At 36.1% G+C, this 20975-nt stretch overlaps 2 protein-coding genes across 2 annotated transcripts in view; one reads left to right on the forward strand and one right to left on the reverse strand.

The window, feature by feature from the left end:
- Positions 1-211: 211 nt before the first annotated feature.
- LOC131876565 (uncharacterized) lies at positions 212-1752 on the reverse strand. Its single transcript, XM_059221998.1, has 2 exons — positions 1491-1752; positions 212-426 (listed from the first exon to the last, which is right to left on the reverse strand). Exons 1-2 carry the CDS (start codon positions 1750-1752, stop codon positions 212-214), a joined length of 477 nt encoding a protein of 158 aa, XP_059077981.1.
- Positions 1753-7484: 5732 nt separating this feature from the next.
- Positions 7485-20975, forward strand: part of LOC131077623 (L-galactose dehydrogenase) — a 50910-nt gene continuing 37419 nt past the window's right edge. Inside the window, exons 1-3 of the mRNA XM_058015156.2 lie at positions 7485-7798; positions 8848-9076; positions 9261-9560. Of these exons, the coding sequence (XP_057871139.1) occupies positions 7629-7798; positions 8848-9076; positions 9261-9560 (699 nt within the window). The 5' untranslated portion in view covers positions 7485-7628. The remainder of the gene's footprint in view (positions 7799-8847; positions 9077-9260; positions 9561-20975) is intronic.

Here is a 20975-nt window from a genome sequence, read left to right on the forward strand (position 1 = left end):
AACATCTCAAAATGGAGCCAATGATGTCCAACCATAACCAATGCCATCACCCCAAAACCAACCTATCTACACACCACATGAGTCCAAGGCTCTGAAGAGAACAAAACTCAAAGCCAGAAGAGAACAAAGAATAAGTGATCCTGCCATCACAAATATGGTGAGCAAACATATGCCAATCCAGATAAAAAGCAAAGAAGGATGATGAAAACCCTTAGGAAGCAAGATGAGACCGATCCATAGAATAATCCAAAGCCAAAGCCAAAGAAATAACAACAGAATAAGAAACCATCTGCAACACCATGTTAACTGCTCTTTCCAATTCCTCTGAAAAAGCCACCAGCCACCGATTTTGACCAAAACTCTCCATAAAAAATAGAGCATTTTGTGTTAGTAAGAATAAATGCAAAGACAAAATGGATGCCATATCTGTACGCCACAAAGAATATAACAGAGAACGAGACAATTGGATCATGATTAGCCTTCCATCATAAGAAAAATCAGTGAGTAAGAAGCTACTCAACAGACGATGAAATAAACTCATGCCTCACAACATCCCCAATAATTAAATTGTAACTCCCAAAATATAAGATCAACCACGATGCCAGATGATTCAAAGAAAGGACCAACTCATTTCATCATGATACGAAGCCCCTCGAGAAAGGCACCAACTTCTGATCACAAAGTAAAATGATTGCTAACAAATGTAGATGATCAAACAGATATAATTAACATACCACTGTCGAATAGACAATGATTAGCATGTAATGAGTAGAGTTGAAGGCCGATACCAATCAGTACCCGAAACAAAATCTGAATGCCATCAAAAGGAAACCGAGATGCCCATCGACAAGGAAATCCCCAATGAACAAGCACGCAACCAGACAGATAGCAAAACAAAGGCCCCTCCAAAACCAAAAATACCAACCAATCAAAAGTTGCCCCTCCATCCTCCATACTTAGTGAGGAGATACTGACAAATATAGCTACAACAAAGATGTTGCCATAAGGCATGACAACATCCCCCCTATAGCCATATATGGAAGTAAAAACTACACAAAGCAAGGAGACGGGAGAAGACAATACCATAAAGAGGATCTCAACCCGATAGGAGAAGCCACAACAATATCCCTACTCCATGAGGAAATTCTAACAGGAAATATCAACAACAAAGATATTGTCCCGAAGAACAACACCTTCACTGCAGACACTTACGAAAGAAAACCACATCAAGCATAGAAAATGAAGGAGGTTTCTGAAAAGAGGTCTTGCTAAGAAAGAAGCTTCATGCACGAAACTGGAATGTCTGAAGGAGAAACCTCTAGGAAATCAACACCCTCAGCAATAGCCTTATTCGCCAAGAAATCCGCAATGACGTTGATCTCCTTGAAACAATGAGAGATAGAGAAAGTGGAAAAACACTTTAATTGCACAAGAATGTGTTCTAAAAAATACTGCAAATGCCAAGAGAGACATTTTTTGGCAACAATCACCTGAAAAAACCACCATTGACTCTCCTTCAATAACAATATCTTTAATATTCAATGAAATAGTGAGATCAAGCACAAGTGATAAAGCCTGAAACTCAGCCACATTATTAGTACCCTGACCAATGTGTTTTCCCAAGGCTTCGATGATCTTAGAAGAATGATAAAAAATAACTGCTCCAATACCAGACCTTCCCGGATTCCCATTAGAAGCCCCATCAAACTGTAGTTTGAATGAAGGGAAGGGGGGAGGGATCCATTTAGCCATCTTACGTTTAACAAGAGAAGATAGTCTAACTGATATAGCCCCATGGAAAGGCATTAGATGAAGCAAAGACCATTTCCAAGTGACCCAATTGTCCCAATGAGAAAAAGACCTGAGGTGATCTAAAATTTTATGGATGAAAGAAAGTACCACCTCACAAATGGAGGTTTGGATTTTACGAATCACATCAGTCAGGGTGGCAGATTTATGTTTGAAAATCCTATAATTCCTTTCAAGCTAGAGATTCCAGATCACCAATGATGGGCCCACAACCCAAAGAGATGAATAAAATGAAGAGGAGAACAACAAGGGCCAGGCCATGAATTGCAAAAATAGATTAGGACAAAGAGCAGAAGACCAACCAAGCATGCCAAATAGCCAATACCAACACTCAGAAGAAAATGGACAGAGGAGGAAAAGATGGTCCATGAATTCCTTACAATAACCACAAAAAACACAAGGAAATACTGTTGTAATCCCAAGCCTGTCCAATCGCATCCCAGTGAGGACTTTATCCTGGACTACCAACCAAGCAAAAGACCCTACCTTAGGAAGACAAGCCGGATGCCAAAATAGCTTCGTAGGCTAGCAAGAGGATGAAGAAATTTGAACCAAAGAATTATAACCATCTTTAACTGAATATGCACCTGAAGAATTCTTAATCTAGACCAAGGAGTCCTCCTTATTGAGAAAAACAAGAGGTCTTTTATGAAGTTCTTCCACAAAAGCAAGTCTAAGATCGTTATCAATAGGCAAGGGAGGAATATTCTTCCATTTAGCCACTGAACATGGACATGTGGAAACAATGTCAAAATAATCTGCAACAAAAGGCCCCCAAAGATCCGATAAAATACTAGGCAAAGGGGACCAGTCTCGGATAGCTGAAAGAGAAGGATGCACATTCCAGACTTCATCCCAAAATTGGGCCTTCTTCCCATTATGGATAACCCAAGATAAATGTGGTAAAGTAACCCTCCTACAAGATACCAAAAAGTTCCAGAATGCAGAGCCCTTCGGAAGAGATGTAGCAGTAAAAATCCTTTCTCTGGAAGCTCCCCTCAAATACTTAGCAAGCATGATGGAAGCCCATTTGCTAAGAGGGTCTGCATATAACTTCCACACCAATTTCACCCCCAAAGCCTTATTCTGAATAGCTAAATCACAAATACCCGCACCCCCTAGCTCTTTGGGACGACAAATATTGTCCCAAGCAAGAAGAGGGATCTTCTTTCTACCTCCCAAGTTATCATTCCAAAGGAAGGATCTAAGGGAAACCTTCATGTCCTTAATAACTTGAGAGGGAGCCTGCAAAATAGACATCAAATATGTAGGGATAGCATTCAAAATTGATTTGATTAAAAGGATCTTACCAGCCATTGTAAGCCACTTGTGGTTCTAGGAGGAAATTTTGGAAGTTATCGAATGAACAACTTTATCCCAAAAGGAGGTCCTTTCAGAGCCCAAAAAGAAAGGAATGCCAAAATACATGCACAAAAAAGTCCCTACTTGAAAAATCCAAAAGCAGATGAGTCTATCCCTAACTAGAGGGGAGACATTAACAAAGAATACTTTGGACTTTTGATTATTAACCTTTTGTCCAGAAAAAACAGCATAGTCAGAGATAATTTTCTTTATAACTCTAGCTTCCCTCAAAGAAGCAGCCCCAAACATAAGCGTGTCATCAACAAACAAACAATGGGATTGTGGAGAAAGAAGGCCATCAACTCTGACACCTAACCGTAAACCAGATGTCGTAGCATCAGAGATGGCCCTACTTAACGCTTCCGCCAAAAGAATAAACAAAAAAGGGGACAAGGGATCCCCTTGCCTAAGTCCCCGGGAGGAAGCAAAAAACCTTGAAGGGGAACCATTAATCAAAACTGAGAAGCGGGCATCAGATATGCATGAAAACACCCATTTGACCCAACAACGCGAAAACCCCAAACGATACAAAACAACCACAAGGGATTGCCAATTAACACGATCATAAGCCTTACACATGTCTAGTTTAAGAATCATGACCAAAACCTTTTGTTGTGATATGGAGTGCAGAATTTCATGAGCAACAATCACACCTTCAAATGTCTCCCGACCAGGCACAAATCCACCCTGTTCCAAGATCCGAGGAAGGAGCCTAGAAAGCCTAACTGAAATTGCCTTAGTAATTTTTTTATTTAAAGTAGTACATAAAGCAATTGGATGAAAATTAGAAAAAGAGCTAGGATTGTCCACTTTCGGAATAATAGCAATAAGAGTAGTATTAAGCTCTCTCAATATCAACCTATTTCTTTTGGACTCCTCCAAGGCTAACAACATATCATTTCCTATAAAGTCCCAACACTTCTGAAAAAATAGAGCTGTAAAACCATTCGGGCCCGGGGCCTTTTTCGGATGCATGGAAAAGACTATCTCTTTCAGTTTAGCTAATGAAAAAGGGAGCCATAAATATCTTATTATCTTCTTGAGACACTAATGGGGGGGATCAAATTCACAAAATCATTATCTACAGCAACTGGTTCAACTGTAAGCAATGATTTAAAGAACCTAATGGCTTCAGAAGCAATATCATCCTCATCAACCAGACTATTACCATTAGAATCGATAATACAAGAAATTCGATTGCGAAGCCTCTTAAGCTTAGAAGAAGAATGGAAGAGCTTAGTATTTCTATCCCCTTCGGAGAGCCAAAGGTTCCTAGACTTCTGCCTCCAATAAGACTCTTCCCTAGCCAAGGTCTCACTCAATTGAAGATTCAAAAACTTTAGCCTATCATACAAAAGAGAGGACATACCTAAAGCAATAATGCTCTTATTAAGCTGTTCAATTTCTTCCCGAATCTTGGCCTTTTCTCCAAAAATATTCTTAAAGTGTGTCACATTCCAATCCCTAATCTTATGCTTTAAAAAATCCAGTTTCTTGACAATCTGAAACATCCGAGACCCAGGAAAAAATGGGGCAGACAACCACCATTGCTTTAATGAAGGTAAGAAAGAACGATCCCGAAACCACATTGGTTCAAACTTAAAAGGTAACTTCCTAGGTGCCCTATCCTCAAAAATAGTAAACAAAATAGGGAAATGATCAGAACCAGTGAAGGGGAGAATCGAGGAAACAAAATTCTGGCCCGAATTGAACCAATTTTCAGAAACCAAAAAGCGATCCAGCCTTTCAGAGATTTGACAAAAGTCTCTCCGCATATTGGTCCTAAATATTTTATTATTTATATAATAATTATTATATATATTAATATTTAAAAAAAATTAAATGCAATTATAAAAGGCTTTTGAGCCGTATAAGGGCTTGCGGCCTCCCTACAATATATATATATATATATATATATATATATATATATATATATATATATATATTAAATCGTATTTATTATTATATAAATGTTATTTACATAAAAAAAATATTGTGTGTATTAAATAAATCTTTTGAATAATTTTATTATATAAATTTTAAAATCTACTTGAGTTGTGTAATTTTCAAAATTGTGTGCATCATTTAAATAATGATTAATTTTAATTTTTTTTTTAACATAATACTATTAGAATTTTTTAAAACAAAAGGATGGTACTGTTTAAAAATTATCTAACTTTATAATTTTTTTAAAATAAAAAAAATAATATAAACAAATTAATGATTGCATTCTTGAAAAGATGAATTTTTTATTGCTAAAAATAATAATTAAAAGAGAAAGATAGATCATGATAAATTGTTCTTATAAATTTTAACCTAAATAATATAAATTTAAAGATTATATTGTTTGAGAAGCAAATTTTTGATCTTTTTTTTTGTCTATTTTGTATGCATCCTTCAACTCCTTTTTATATGAAAAAGGAAAAATCAAATTTTCAAAAGAAGTTATTAATTGTTGAAAATTCTATTTTCAAAAATAGCTTCCACTTTTTCATTGCAGAAATATAGGCTAATTTTAGTTTTATTCAGCTTTCACTCTTTCATTGCAGGAAAATAGGCTAATTTTAGTTTTACTTTCTTCCAGTCTTTTATGGCAGTAAAATAGAGTAATTTTAGTTTTATTCTCTTCTAATCTTTTATGACAGGAAAATAAGCTAATTTTAGTTTTATTCTTTGTCAATATTTTAAAAACTTTCTAAGAAATAATTTGCCATGTGCCTTTTCTTTTCTTTCACAATTTTAAATTTTTTATTGTTAAGAAGGAAGAATATACAAGAAAGAGAGGGCATAATAAGTTGTCCTTAAATTTTTTCAAGCAAAAAATATAAATTTAAAGATTAAATGTTGTTTGACAAAAGAAAAGGAAAATCTCTTTTTCAAAAAAGTTAGTGTATAAAATTCCATTTTCAAAATTAGCTTGACTCTTTTCTATAGGAAGTGTCATAATTAATTTATGTAACTTCCAATAGATATTAAAAAAATATACAATTCCAATTAAAATCATCTAATTTCCAAATTCAAAAATAAGATAATTTAAGTTTTCTTTTTCAAGATTTTAAAAAACTTCTAAGGAATAATTTGCTAGATCTCTTTTCTTTTCTTTCACAATTTCAAATGGATTTTGCACACAAGTTTTATTTATTTAATTAGTTTATGGATTTAATTTAATTTTATCTTTCTTGGTTTAAGAGCATAAATTTATTTTAATTTAGCATAATAGCATTAAGAATAATGATAAGTTTTCCAAATGTTTTTGGAGAGGGTTATGACATTGGAGGGTACTCTCCGCTCTTCAATATATATGCAAAGAAGAGAGCTATGAGATTGGAAAACTATTCAAATTTTGTTTAGGCTTTTGGTAATTTAGAGGGTGCTTTATGGGTGCAAAATAAGCTACTAGTACTTCTCACACTAAATGGATACAAATAGATAGAATTCATAAGTGATTAATTACAAACAAATTCAAACTAAACATGATAGTTTGGCTAAAACATGTGTGGTTCCTATCGAAGCCATCACTATGGTGCATCTTTTGAGATATCTTAAAAAAGGTAGAGCACATGAAAACAAATCACTAACCCAATGTTGTTTTTAAAGATGTTTTGGGTGAAAGAAAGAAGTTATGGATGAAACAAAATACAAAATTGTAAGTGGATGAGCAAGTGACACATTTATTTGAATGTATGTCCTAAAAATAATAAAAAAATAAAGGCTTATGTGGTTGGAAAGTTTTGCAAGGTTATGTGGAGTAAGGGAGTTGGAAAAGTATTGCCTTGAAGAATTAAACCCCAACGTGGACAGTTAACATAAGACCTTCATAGATGCCAATAATCCATATGAAACATGAAGATGGAAAAGGCCAAAAGAGGTGTGGGAAGAGAAAATTTGTACATGAAGGTGGAAAAGGTCAAAAGAGGTTTGGGAAGAGAGAGTGTATCTTTTGTATGATGAAGAAAATTGAAAGCGCTTTATTTTAAAGCACAAAGATTATAGCATGGATAGCTACATAAATGATGTAACAAGAACTTCTTTTGAAAATTATTTAAGGAAAAATGAGATGAGAGAAGAAATATATCAAGCTCCACTCTCCCATAGACTTTATATAATTGTCCTACAATTTAAATGAAATGATTAAGATCTACCTCAAATTTCTACTTCATTATTCTTAAAGATTTAATAATATTTTATTAAATATTTTGAAATTTGATATAGGTATGTTAGTTAAACAGTCATTTTCTTCTAAAAACAGCATGATGCATGGTTTTTTACCTTGAGAGAGAGAAATCGGTCCGTCCAGAATAAACAACCAAAGTTGTGGTTCATGCTTCCCATAAACAATAGCCATAAATATAAACGTCAGGAGGGACGTTTTAAGGAGGCTGAGAACAGCAAACACAAAATGAAGCATGCTATATAAGTGACATGATCCCGTCTGAAAATTGAGAATTGACTTAACAATGGCAGGCCTTGGGATGAGAGAGTTGGGCTACACTGGACTAAAGGTGAGTTCTTTGGGATTTGGAGCATCTCCTCTGGGAAATGTATTTGGGACCGTGAAAGAAGAAGATGCCATTGCTTCAGTAAATGAAGCTGTACGCCTGGGAATCAACTTCTTTGATACTTCACCGTTAGTTACTAACACCCTTCTCCAAATGTCATAATTTCTCAGTTCATTTCCTTTTTTGCTTTCTATGGTAAATGGATATTACCCAAAAGATTATCACTAACGGCCACTTAATTTTTTTTATCTGAATTTAATAGTAAATTGATCAACTCAAAAGATTATTGGTCTTACTGAGTTGGCCAGACAGTTGTTCTGTTTTGAGTACTATTGTGGTTCTACTTTACTTGGATTGAAGCTTTTTTGTGAATTCTTAAAAATGTTATTCTGGTTGATTGATTTCGTGGGTGTTCAATGTGAAAATTGATCAGCCAATAGAAAGTCATAAAGTTGGATTCTAGCGAGAAAAGGATCTGAAGCTTTTCTTCCTTTTACCCCTGTTTAATCCGAATAGAATGTGGATTAGCGCGGCTGTTTTGTTGTCTTTACTTTACTCTGTAGTTGCATTTTGTTGAACCTTTTAGCAGTGACCGAAATATGTCAGTCTCAGAATAGTTGTTAGGACAGTAGAGCCCAGTACCTTGGGCTCTAATGGTAGTTGGGGTTATTTGGGGTCCAATTGGCGAATAGATTTTTGTTGAATTACCTTTTTGTTAGGAAGGATGTGGAAACACACCCCTTATAAGCTGCCCGAGAAACTGTATTTTATTTAGATTTACATGCCTTTAAAGGTCTGAGGAGCGAGTACTCCACTGAAATCTAGCAGCACTTGCAATGGTCTTATCCTTTTACACATTAGGAGCTAGCAGCCGCAGATGGTACCTAGCATTCAAGTCAACCTCAACTGTGCAGCACAGCCTGATTGACAAACCTAATTAATTTCTTCATTTCAGTTAGATTAAAGTGGAAAATGGACCAATGCAGCTGTTGTTTTTGGTTTTCTTCTATTATCAGAAGATCAACGCTTTACTTTATTTTTAAGTGTTAGATGAATTTGCCAGTTGTTTTTCAGTTCTAAGCGGTGAATGCCCGAGCTTCCTGTAGTTTCTGAAAATAGGGTTTTCTGGTATAAAAGAATTGCTTCAGTTTATGAATTGATTCTGACCTTGTTGCAGATACTATGGAAGCACTTTATCTGAACAGGTTCTGGGAAAAGCCTTGAAGACACTTACAATACCCAGAGACCGGTATGTAGTTTCAACAAAGTGCGGACGTTATAAAGAAGGCTTTGATTTCAGTGCTCAACGAGTAACCCAAAGCATTGACGAGAGCTTGGCAAGGTTGAACCTTGACTATGTGGACATCTTGCAGTGCCATGACATTGAGTTTGGATCATTGGATCAGGTATTTATGTCTAGTATTTGTTCAACTTCATTGTATTCGTACTTGATGGAACAAAAAAAAAAAATTACGGTTTTTTAAGTGTAGCAAACGTTCAAGTAGAAAGTCTCTGTTAATATGCAATCTGTGATCCGAAACCCCAAACTGGACATAATGATCTTTAACATATGGAGCTTTGTCTACGCAGATTGTGAATGAGACTATTCCTGCTCTTCAAAAGATAAAAGAAACTGGAAAGATTCGATACATTGGCATTACAGGACTCCCTTTGAATATTTTTCCCTATGTGCTAGACCGAGTCCCACCTGGTTCAGTGGACGTGATTCTATCATACTGTCACTATAGTATTAATGACTCTTCTCTAGAGGATTTGTTACCTTACTTGAAGAGCAAGGGTGTTGGAGTTATCACTGCTTCTCCTTTTTCAATGGGCCTCCTTACTGAGAGTGGACCTCCAGAATGGCATCCTGCACCATCCGAGCTAAAGGTAGAATTCTCTTCTACGATTTATTAGATGAACATGTACATTAGATCCATACTAATAAGCCTTCCCTTTTCCCTTGCCTTTTAATGAATAACAAAGTTTTTCCGTCTAGTGCACTGTTTATATGCTGAATTGCTTAAAAAATTTGCAACGAAAGGACTTTCTCCTAAATTATGCTAATTTTTCTTTTCAATTGAATTGTCTTACTCTTGTCTTACTCCCAACCACATTGACAAGATACATTCTTATAATCAAGAATGTACACTGCTGTTTCAACTAGCATCCAAACCAAAATACTCTCAGTTTAAATATACTGCCATCCCTGTACACTATTTTTTGGAGATAGCTGCATGAAAAGTTTCAGAATGAGTATTTATCTGCATGGAACTAATTTAGTCAGAACTAGAAGATGTGATGTTATCTCGCTTAAATGTTAATCTTATTAGGTTCCATACATTATCAATGCTATTTTCCTTGTAGAACAATAACTGTTTTTTCTTTTGCTGAAATTTACTGGAAGGGTAATATGTTTTTTTCTTTTTTTTTCTCTAGAGGTATCCCCGCGACCCAGCCTAGTGCCCAACCCGCCTTACCTTGGACTTACTTACTGCCAACTTGGGGTCAGGAAGGGGCGAGCTGAGGTGAAACTAGTCCTCTAGGGATGTACGCAGCCGTCTGCAAGCCTCATGCATCGGGCGAACCCGAGCCTTGGAGTCGAAATTGAGACCAATGGGGAGCAAACCCACGGCCCAAGCCAACTCCGCTACTCGTGTGGGCTTGAAGGAAGGTAACATGGTTAATGTGACCTAGCATGTGGGTGGCAGACTAGAAAACATCTCCCAACGGGTTAAAGGGGCTAGTTTGAATGTGAATGCATAGCAAACAACTGTAGACAAAATTCATTTACAGAAATCAAATGCTGAACATTTTCCCTCACTTGATTTACTGAGGAGACCTCAATATGTCAGTTGCAGGTTCTAATAGTTAGATATTGTCCCGTTGTTTATGGGACAGTAGCAAAAGGAAGAGGTTGGTTCATCATAAATAAAATCCTCAACATAAGCGATCTAGTCAATCATAAGACCATAGTGCATGCTGGTTGTTTATGTAGCTAATAGAATGAAAGAACGGAAAAATCATTTGCCTTATCAAGATATTTGTGTTTGAGTAGTTGTTCTAAGCTCAACAGTGTTTGAAATTTAGTGTTTCGTTGACATTTGGTGTTAAATCATATGGTATTTGTGAGCTGAAGACTATGGTTAAGTTAATATTCTGTCATGCCCCCGCCAAAATTCAAATCTAGATCGCAGCATACATAGCTGCCCATTTCCAGCCACTAGGCAATTAAATAGAGGTGCCAATTAAAATACTAAAAAGTAGCGCTAGCAATATTTAGATAGTACTAGCAAAAGTAATTAATTAAAATTGAATTATGTTTTCAACAGCGGTGTTGGTGTAAGAAAGGTTGCGACTCTTTCAAAATGAAGATACATATGGAAGATCATTCCATGAGAAGAAGGTATCAATTGGAAGAAAATACGAAGTGGCTTTACAAGTAAATAATTACAACCAAAGAGGACGTAAACCTTCCAAGGAAAAATCAGGAGGTTTAAGGACGAAAACTCTTAATTTCTCCTATCAAGTTATTGGACAAAAATTCACATCTTGTGTAGTTGTCAAGGACAAACATCCAAGGAAATAGCTGCAAATTGGAAGAAGAAACATAGCAGAAAATCAAGATAAGATTATTTTTAGAATTGTTGAATATAATAATAAAATTCATGATTTTGATTTAAGTTATACTTAAAAATATATAATGCAATTATCATTTTAGAATTTAAAATAATGTTTCGAGGCAAAAATAAGAAATGTTCTAAAATGGGACATTGCAAATGGTATTAGAGCAGCAATCTTGCTAGCCTGCGGGGTAAAGCTAAAATGACAGATGCATTCTAACCAAAGAGATTTGAAAGTCTGTGAAAGGAAGATGACATGGATCCTATTCTAAAATTATTTTACAAACTTGAGGCCCCCAAAATTATTGACAAGTACCAAAGGTTGTCAGAAGATTTCAAAGCTAGTGTTTCCCTTGATGAGTACTTGGGGGCACTCAGGAACCATTATCCCAACAAAAGAGATCTATATGAATACGTAAGAGAAACGGCCAAGGAGGAGATCAAGGAGCAAGATCCAAGAGAACCATTAATTACTGCAGAAGAGAAGCCAGAATCAGAATCACAAGAAGTTGCTAAAAACCAAAGAAGAAGAAGAGCAAATATTATGTGTTGTAGATGTGTCAATAATTGCAATGATGTCCAAGAAACATCGATACAATTTTTATTTATGGAAGTAATTGATCGGCATAAAAATGGTTTGCAACGTATGGAAACAATTGGATCACATGATGATGATGTGCAACATATTAGTAATGCTGTTGTGAGGAATGATTTGTCTAAGATAAATACATACCGACTACCAGGAAGTTGACTAGGGAACATTTGAACTCCCTTGTTCCAAAACCGATAAGCTTGTTGGTGGGTTTGTTTGGAGTCACGAGAATAAGGCTTTTGGTTTACCTCTTGGAGAGACCAACATGGACATTGAAGAACAATGGATGCATTCACCATGTTGTCATCCCATAACACTTGAAGTTAAAATGGATATAGTCACCTCAAAGAGCTTGATGCTATTTAAAGTGAAAGATATAACCTGCAATGAAGGATACCTAGATCCCTTTACTCAAATACAAAATCAGCTTTGCACAAAGGAGTAGGATCCTAGTATTCACAACACACTCATAATTCATCATGACGGAAGATGCAACATTTTGCTATCATTTTGGATGTTAGCACAATAACAATCAAGAGCTTGTATTCATTGCTTAGGATCCTTGATAAAAATGAATTAAGAAAATGCAATAAAGGGGCTAAGAAATTAAAAGCAAAGATGGTCAAGGATCGAAGAATATGGGAGTCTTGTATGGTGGATTTAGATGAAAAAAATGCGGAACTACAAATTGAGCTTAATGAAACAAAAATATTGAGCCAAGGACATGAAGAAATATGCACAAAGCTAAGACATGAAAAAATTAATTTGGAAAACACATCGATATAAATAGGGAATTACAAGAGAAAATGATTGAAAATGGTCTTTTGTTCGATGTTTAAAGGCTGGAGTTGGAAGGAAGAATTGTAGGACTGGAAGATGCCTTTTTGTTTTTTCTCTATGAGACGAGAGAGATTTTCTTAAAATATGAACCTTGCTAGTTACCAACTCTTGGTTTTGTTGTTGAGAGTTATTGGGCAATACCAATACATAAGCTTGAAGAATACTGGACAATAAATTGTCCTCACGCTTTAGATGATGGTATCGACCTTATGATATTAAAGGACTACATTGGTAGTCTAGTTGAGGCAAGTATTGTAACAACAATTCTCTAAGAACATCATTGTAGTACAAAGTTGAAATTAACCAAGACTAATTTTTTCAATTCCTAATTATGCCAAAGTGTCAAAGTAGAAGCTAATTACATCACAAGGAGAATCAATGTCTAGGAATTACAAATCTACAAGGTTGATTTGGGATATTGGTAACTTAAGGTGCATCCTAACTTGTGATTGCTTGAGGACAAGCAATCTTGAGTAGGGTGGACTGTCATGCCTTTGTTGAAATTAAAATCTAGATTGCAGCATACGTAGCTGCCCATTTCCAATGACTAGGTGTAGTGTCGTAAATTGTACACCCTTGCTAGGGTGGTATAATTTCACACTTAGTTTAGCACCCGCCTTAGTGTGCTTGCATCTTGCATTTCTTATTTCCCTTTAAGCATTTAATTAATTAATTTAATTAAATCTAAAGTCCTATTTCATCACTCCATAGATTATAAAATTGGGCCCTTTACCCTAAGTGTGCCCCTTTTTATTTTATTCCTCCAACAAGTCATTTAATCATAAACCCTAATTATGTCTTATTTTGACCTTTAAGGCCTGATTTTGCATATCAAAACACCTCAAAATCAGTTGTAACTTTGGGATTCGCTCTAATATCATCATATCTAACGACCTTGAAAATTTGGTGAAAAGTTTGTCGGACCATGGCGGGAGTGCACATGGTCCTCAACTTTTTTCTCGAAATTTTGGGAGTACAATTCTATGATATTATAATGCTTAACCCCAAAAGATTGGTAGGAAATTCAATTCCTAGGTCGGCCTAAAGGCTGAATTAAGTCGAAATTAAGATCTAGGGTTTCATACATAAGAGCTCTCTTTCTTCATTTGAAGGGAACTAAGAACTATCTAGGGGATCTATCTAAGAATCTAAGAGCAGGTTTTTGGAGCACAAGGAGCTTTCTATGTAGTGAAAGAGAAGCCTATGTGGAGTCTTCAACAACATTCAACAACATTTCATCAAGCATTCATTATCAATTAGGAGCCTTGAAGACATTGAAGAGTAATAGGAGATCTTGTGGCAATATCTCTCCCTTGGGGATTGGTATGATTTCATGTTATTTTCATGTCTTTGTATGAGCTTCTTTACATCAACTTGCATATTTACATTCATGCTTTAGATCACTTTGCATCATTGATTTAGAGCATTTAGTTTGTCAATTATAAGCAATTAGGGTTTACTCTTTAGGGTTGCTCTAGATTGTTTGCTTTCATTTTAGGGTCTTGCACACACACAAGATTCCTGCACACACTATTTTACTATACAAATCGGCTATTTGTGGAGGTGGAAATCACCAACACAGGGGTTTGACTGAGGCAAAACCCTATATAGCCACCCAAAACCCTGTTTTCAGTTGCAAGTACAGATATAGGATCCAATCGTCGTTGCAATTTTCAGGTTCGACAAAGCACACAAACACAGTCCCGAAGATCAAATTTGAATAGAAATCAATTTGACAGGGGCGTGGTGCCCTGGTCTTGCCCAGGACAGGGTTGTGGCGCCCTGGTCCACTCTGGGCGCCCTTGTCCTCTTTGGGCGCCTTGGTCCTGCACCTTGGTCCTTTCTGGGCACCCTAGTCCTCTCTGGGCACTCTGGTCCATCCAGTTTCAGGTGAAATTTGGCAAGGTGGAAGCTCGGAACATCATAATTGCATCCTCCCAGTGGTAGCTTTCTGTCAGATCATCAGGGACAGTGGAGTGGCACCCTTGTCTTGGTTAGTTTGGCTCAGTTTGCACCATCAGGTACACATCCAAAATCCTCCCCCTTTCATGCTTTCAGTATCTCAGTTTTAGATTTGTAGGTTTGTTCAATTTTGAGTTCATTTATGCTTCATTCTTTATCTCTTAGCCTAGTTGATCTTTCAAACCCTAGTTTTTCTTATCATTTGCAACAAGAGGAATAGAAACCCTAAGAGATAATCCTTGGCTCTCTTGGCTCTCTCTTTCTCACAAGAAGTAGCCAAAGTGAGCTATCTCCCTAGGCTCTTTCGTATTCCCAATTTGTTGGGAAAAGTGGGATTAGGTCCTAGTCACCCAATCTCGCTTTTCCTGCCTCCACACTAGGAAATAAAAAAAGAGGCACCAAATAAAATACCAAAAAGTAGCACTAGCAAAAATAATTAATTAAAATTAAATTATGTTTTCAAGAGTAGTGTTGGTGTAAGAAAGGTTGTAACTCTTTCAAAAAGAAGATACATATGGGAGATCATTCCATGAGAAGAAGGCATCAATTGGAAGAAATTATGAAATGACTTTACAAGTAAATAATTACAATCAAAGAGGATGTAAGCCTTCCAAGGAAAAATCAAGAAATTTAAGGACAAAAACACTTAATAATTTCTCTTATCAAGTTAGTGGATAAAAACCCATAACTTGTCTACTAATTAAGGATAAATATTTAAGGTGGAAGAAGAAACATAACAGAAAATTGAGATAAGAATATTTTCAGAATTATTGATATTATAATAAAATTCATGATTTTGATTTAAGTTAACTTTATAAATATAAATGCAATTATCATTTTAGAATTCAAAGAAAAAATAAGAAATTTTCTAGAATGGGACATTTTATATTCTACCTACACATGCTGGCATACAAATGTTCTCACCTGAAGCATTCTAAGGTGAGTACCATCATTTGGTTGTGTGCATAGCAAACGCTATGAATGTAGCATAACAGTAAACAAATGCATGATTTTATTGAAGCAAAATGAATAGTAAGAATGGCAGAACTTTGTTCTTATGTCATTTGGTTGTGTACATAGCAAACTCTATGAATGTAGCATAACAGTAAACAAATGCATGATATTATAGAAACAAAATGAATAGTAAGAATGGCAGAACTTTGTTCTTATATTCCACTATGTTGCCAATTCACCAGGAAACCATTTCTGATTCCAGGTATGAAACATGTTGAAATTGGATTAAGATTCAAATCCTCGATGGATTTGACTAGGGTTCGTCATTTTCATGGTTGAAACACTTCTGTCAAACAGTCCTTAGTTTTTGAAACTTCCTCCTTTTTCTATGTGCACAAGGTACTTATTTATAAGCTCTCTAAAATAACTTTTTAAAGCAAATTTTGTCCCAATCTCCTAAATTAAGGAAACCTGGAAAATAAATAATAAATTAATGTAATAAAGCTGTTTTTAAGGAAATTTTTTCATCCTAATCTCCTGAACTAAGGAAATAAAACACTTCTTTAGACAATTGCCAAAAATAGGCTTGCATTTTTGCTCAAAAATAAGTACGGATAAAAAATGGAAAGTAGCTATAAATAACTAATCTACATCATCAACCTCTCTCTTTGTATCTTAATTTGAATCATTTGAATGATCTGGAGATTTTGGTGATAGAGTATTCTTTTCTCTTGCCAGTTGAACTTTATCCAGAAATTCTCAAATTTCAGTGATTGGAGATTTCTGAGTTGAATCTTCCCAATCCAACTATCATTGCAAGAAACTTATGTTGCTCATGTACAATATTTGATACTTGTTGAGCTTGTATGTTGTAATTCTCAATACAGAACATTTATCAATTTATCTTTAGTGTCAATATTGAAGGCTGATCCTCTTAATCGAGTCAGGATTGACCAATTAAAATTGTGCATCATGCTTATCCTCAGTAAATGCAAAAGGCAAAAGTGCACTAAAAGATAAAATCTTGTTCTACAATCATCTTCTCTATGTTCTTCTAAATTGTGTCAAGAGTGGACTTTTGCAATTCAAATAACACTTGACAATTGGCAATCCATTTTGGAATTTGATTACTTTCTGGATCAGCTATCACCTTCAGTCTCATCAACTCATCAACACCCGAAAACGCCATGGGCTCTAAGCTGGTCAAAACACTGCTACATGTTGAAATACTGGTTGCCATGGAACATTCTAACTCAATAGAGCTTTGAATGGTGTCTCGAATCTGTGTTAGTGAACTGAACAAATCATAGCTGTTGTCAAGCCACCTGTACACAAATTCCCAATCCATTGTTGAGCCAATCTCCCATGTGACACCAACTCATCAAGTTGTTGCCTTTGTGGTTCCTCTTCTAGTATTGGCGGTGGGCTTGTTCCTGCTTTTGACACTAGATTTACAAGATGAGCTATATATACTTTAAACTCTTATTTTTGCTTTAAATTTTACCTTCATCTCACCATCTTTTCTATCATTTCCCCTGCATTTTCAGTGGCCAAACATAATAAACCAATTCTCCCTCTTTTGTTGGTAGGTTAAAGATTAGTTTTAGAAAACTGAAAATCAGCAACCTTTACTTCATGAATATTTTTATCAATAGGGGAATAATAGTCTTAGATTCTTCTTGAATCTAGTCCTGTCTTTTGGCCTTCTTTATCTTTTCTTCCATTAAGGTTTGAAATCGCTTTCAAGTTTAGTGGTGGCCCTATTACCATTCTTCTCTTCTTGTTCGAGGTGCACAATGGATCTAAGAGGCCCAATATTGAGTTCAACTATGTAGGTTCAAACCTGTAAATTAGTATAGATTAAAGAATATGTGTAACTAATTGAATACCAACAGTACATGTAATTAACACAACACTCAAAGCTTCTTTGTTCACATTAGAACAATGGTTACATTTATATAGCCACCCTTGCTCAAGGGTAAGGGGGTAGCTGATCTCTTACACCACCTCCTTTGCTCGTTCACCTAAACCTGTTACATGATATGGACTGATTTCTCTCATTCTTCTATTATACTGTCTGCTAATATGTAGAAGAGACATGCTTATATAGATTAAGACCCTCCTATTATTACAATAATGAGTTATAGAATTCTCTTTAAGTACATTGTTTCATGTGCAAGAAAGCCTATGAACATGCTTTCCCTAAGTATAGATACTACATTGCTTTACGTTCAAGCAACCTTTTGTGCATACATCCTCTAAACCTAGAAAAAAATTATAAATTAATAATTAATATTCAAAAGTCATAATGATATATGTTTACTTGAAATCGCCTATTTCTAGCATCAACACACCTACATTTTTCATACAAATTGCGATCTGCCTTTCGTTTGTTGAAGACTTCTTAAATGAAAAACCTATCATTTTCTCATATCAGGCTCAAGGAGCTTGTTTGAACCCATATATTGACATTTGAAACCTACACACTAGATTAGAATCATCTTGTTGAACAAACTCTTGTAGTTGTTCCATTTGGATTCCCCCCTGAAGATCACTAGTGACAAAGCACTCTTCGCATCCATCAAGTGTGCATCTAGTCTAAATTTTTCTGCAAAAGAAAAAAACTCTATGCATGCAAACAATCTTGAGCATTCTTCTCAAAAGTCAATACATTCATTCAAAGAAAATCCTTTGCCACAAGCTTTCCTTGTACCTCTCAATGGGTCCATCTATAGTGAACTTGATCTTGTAGGGCTGCTTGTGCTTCACCACATCATTTCCCTTCAATTAAGGTACCAAGTCTCAATTTTTTTTGGTTTTTTTGCTAACCCAAGGGCATCCCCACGTCCCTGCCCAGTGCCCAATCACCAAACCAAGGACTTATTCACTGCCAGGTTGGTATCGAGGAAGGGGCGAGCAAAGGCGAGACTAGTTCACCTGGGGATGCATGCAATGGCCTGCAAACCTTGTGAATCGGGTAAGCCCGGGCCTCGGAGTCGAATCTGAGACCAATGGGGAGCAAACCCACAGTCCAAGCCTACTCCGCTTCTTGTGCGGGCACCAAGTCCCAAATATTGTTCTTCATCAAAGAGTCATATTGCTTTTGCGATGGTTGTTTCCTAGTTATCATCATGCATTGTTCCCACTTAGAATTGAGGGTTCTAATTTTTGTTTATAGAGGTTGTTTCCCACTTATCAAAGCCTCTTTGTTCACAATAGAACAATGGTTACATTTATATAGCTACCCTTACTCTAGAGTAAGAGGGCAGCTGATCTTTAGCCTACCTCCTTTTCTCATTCACCTAAGCATGTTACATGATATGGACTGATTTCTCTCATTCGTCTATTGTACAGTCTCTCATATGTAGAAGAGGCATGCTTGTATAGATTAAGACCCTCCTATTATTGCAGTAATGACTTTTATAGAAGTTATCTTTAAGCACATTTTTTCATGTGCAAGCAAGCCTATGATCATGCCTTTCCTAAATATAGATATTTCATTTCTTTGCCTGCAAGCAAGCCTATGCACATGCTTTTCCTAAATATAGATATTACATTGCTTTATGTGTGAAAAACCCTTTGTGCATACATCCTTTAAATGAGGATTTATTAATAATTAATATTCCAAAGTTTTAAGGATTATCCTGAAATGGCCTATTTCTAGCATCAACATGCATCTACATATTTCATAGAAATTGTGATCTGCCTCTCATTTGTTGAAGCCTTCTTAAAGGAAAAACATATCATTTTCTCATATCAGGCTCAAGGAGCTTGTTTCAAGCCATATGGTGACATTTGAAACCTACACATTAGATTGGAATCATGTTGAACAAACTCTTGTAGTTGTTCCATTTGGATTCCCCCTCCTGAAGACCACTAGTGACAAGTGCACTCTTCACATCCGTCAAGTGTGCATCTAGTCTAAATTTTGCTGCAAGAGAAAAAAGCTCTATGCATGCAAACAATCTTGAGCATGTTTCTCAAAAGTTATATTTTCATTCAAAGCAAATCCTTTGCCACAAGCTTTCCTTGTACCTCTCAATTGGTCCATCTGAAGTGAACTCGATCTTGTAGGGCTGCTTGTGCTTCACCACATCATTTCCCTTCAAATAAGGTACCAAGTCCCAAGTGTTGTTCTTCATCGAGGAGTTGTATTGTTTTTGTGATGGTTGTTTCCCACTTATCATCATCCATTGTTCCCACATAGGATTGAGGGTTTTAATCCTCTTTTATAGAGGTTGTAGTCCTTATGTTTGCTGCTTTAGTAAGAGTGTGCTGCAGGTCATGTTCTCTGCAGGATAGTCAATGGATTTATTGTAAGATCAGTTGAGACATTGTAAAACATGTATGACTATGGGTTAGTGGCATAAAGAGCAATTTGCTTGCTCTTGTTGGAGTTGTCTGCCAATTTTCAGGGTTTCTCTAGCAATATTTGTGTGTTGCAATATTTATTTTATTTGTGCATGTTCATCAAAGTTTCTTATTGCACATGCCATAAAGATTGGCATCCACTATTACTACAGGATTGAGGTAGTTTGAGAGCTTCACCATTTAAACCCATTTTGTTGGTGTTGGAGTGCAACATAGTTGCCTCTTTTTATGTATCAAGTGGTATTGGATCTGGTTCAGTCGAGCCAGTCATCCTGTTGGTGAAGTGGTATTAGCTGGTTCTTCCTTGAGGGAGGAAATATCAGAGTAAGTTTTTGCTTGGAATTTCTTAATAGTTTACTGTGTGCAAGAAATTTAGAGTTTGTTGCTAAAATGCAGGTTTGTTTTGATGTCACATGCACTGATGGCTAGGAGTTGCATAGATGTTTCCAAATCTGTATTGTGTGGGCAACAGGGTTTGAAAGCAAGTTTGGCATGCTAATGGTTTGAAGAGTCTTCCAAGGTGGACAGCTGGTGATCCATTGAAGGAGGTATATTTGGCACTCTTGGTCTGTGCTACCTTAGGTTTTTGTTGGGCCATGCCATTTTGAGGCACTCTCATTTGCGCTCTCTTTTCTTTTGTTGAGGTTGTTACTTGCATGTGATTTTGCAAGTCTGCATAGACCCAAGATTGGGCAGTGTTTATACTTGTTCATGCAATGTTGTGTTATCACATTTTGTTTCCTCTTTGAGAAGGGCAAGATTTGTTGCATCTTCTGATATTGGAGCAGTTTGCTGAAGACTAGAGAAGCTGGAAAGTGAAATGTGCAGGGTTGAATACTCAGAAGGGGCGGTGGGAACAAGAGAGAAAGATGATATGTCTGATTCCTGGGTTGCTTTTGAGGCCAAAAGTTATATTTGTGTTGATGGCTGTCTTTTTCAATTTTTGCTCACGTGTTGCCTGGG

Source organism: Cryptomeria japonica, chromosome 6 (assembly GCF_030272615.1).
Source record: "Cryptomeria japonica chromosome 6, Sugi_1.0, whole genome shotgun sequence".
Taxonomy (NCBI): domain Eukaryota; kingdom Viridiplantae; phylum Streptophyta; class Pinopsida; order Cupressales; family Cupressaceae; genus Cryptomeria; species Cryptomeria japonica.

Coding starts and splice junctions, on each gene's coding strand:
- LOC131876565 (XM_059221998.1), bottom strand. CDS start 1,752: ATGGCTAAATGGATCCCTCCCCCCTTCCCTTCATTCAAACTACAGTTT. Junction 427..1,490: donor GTCAATGGTGGTTTTTTCAG/GTGATTGTTGCC, acceptor TGTGGCGTACAG/ATATGGCATCCATTTTGTCT.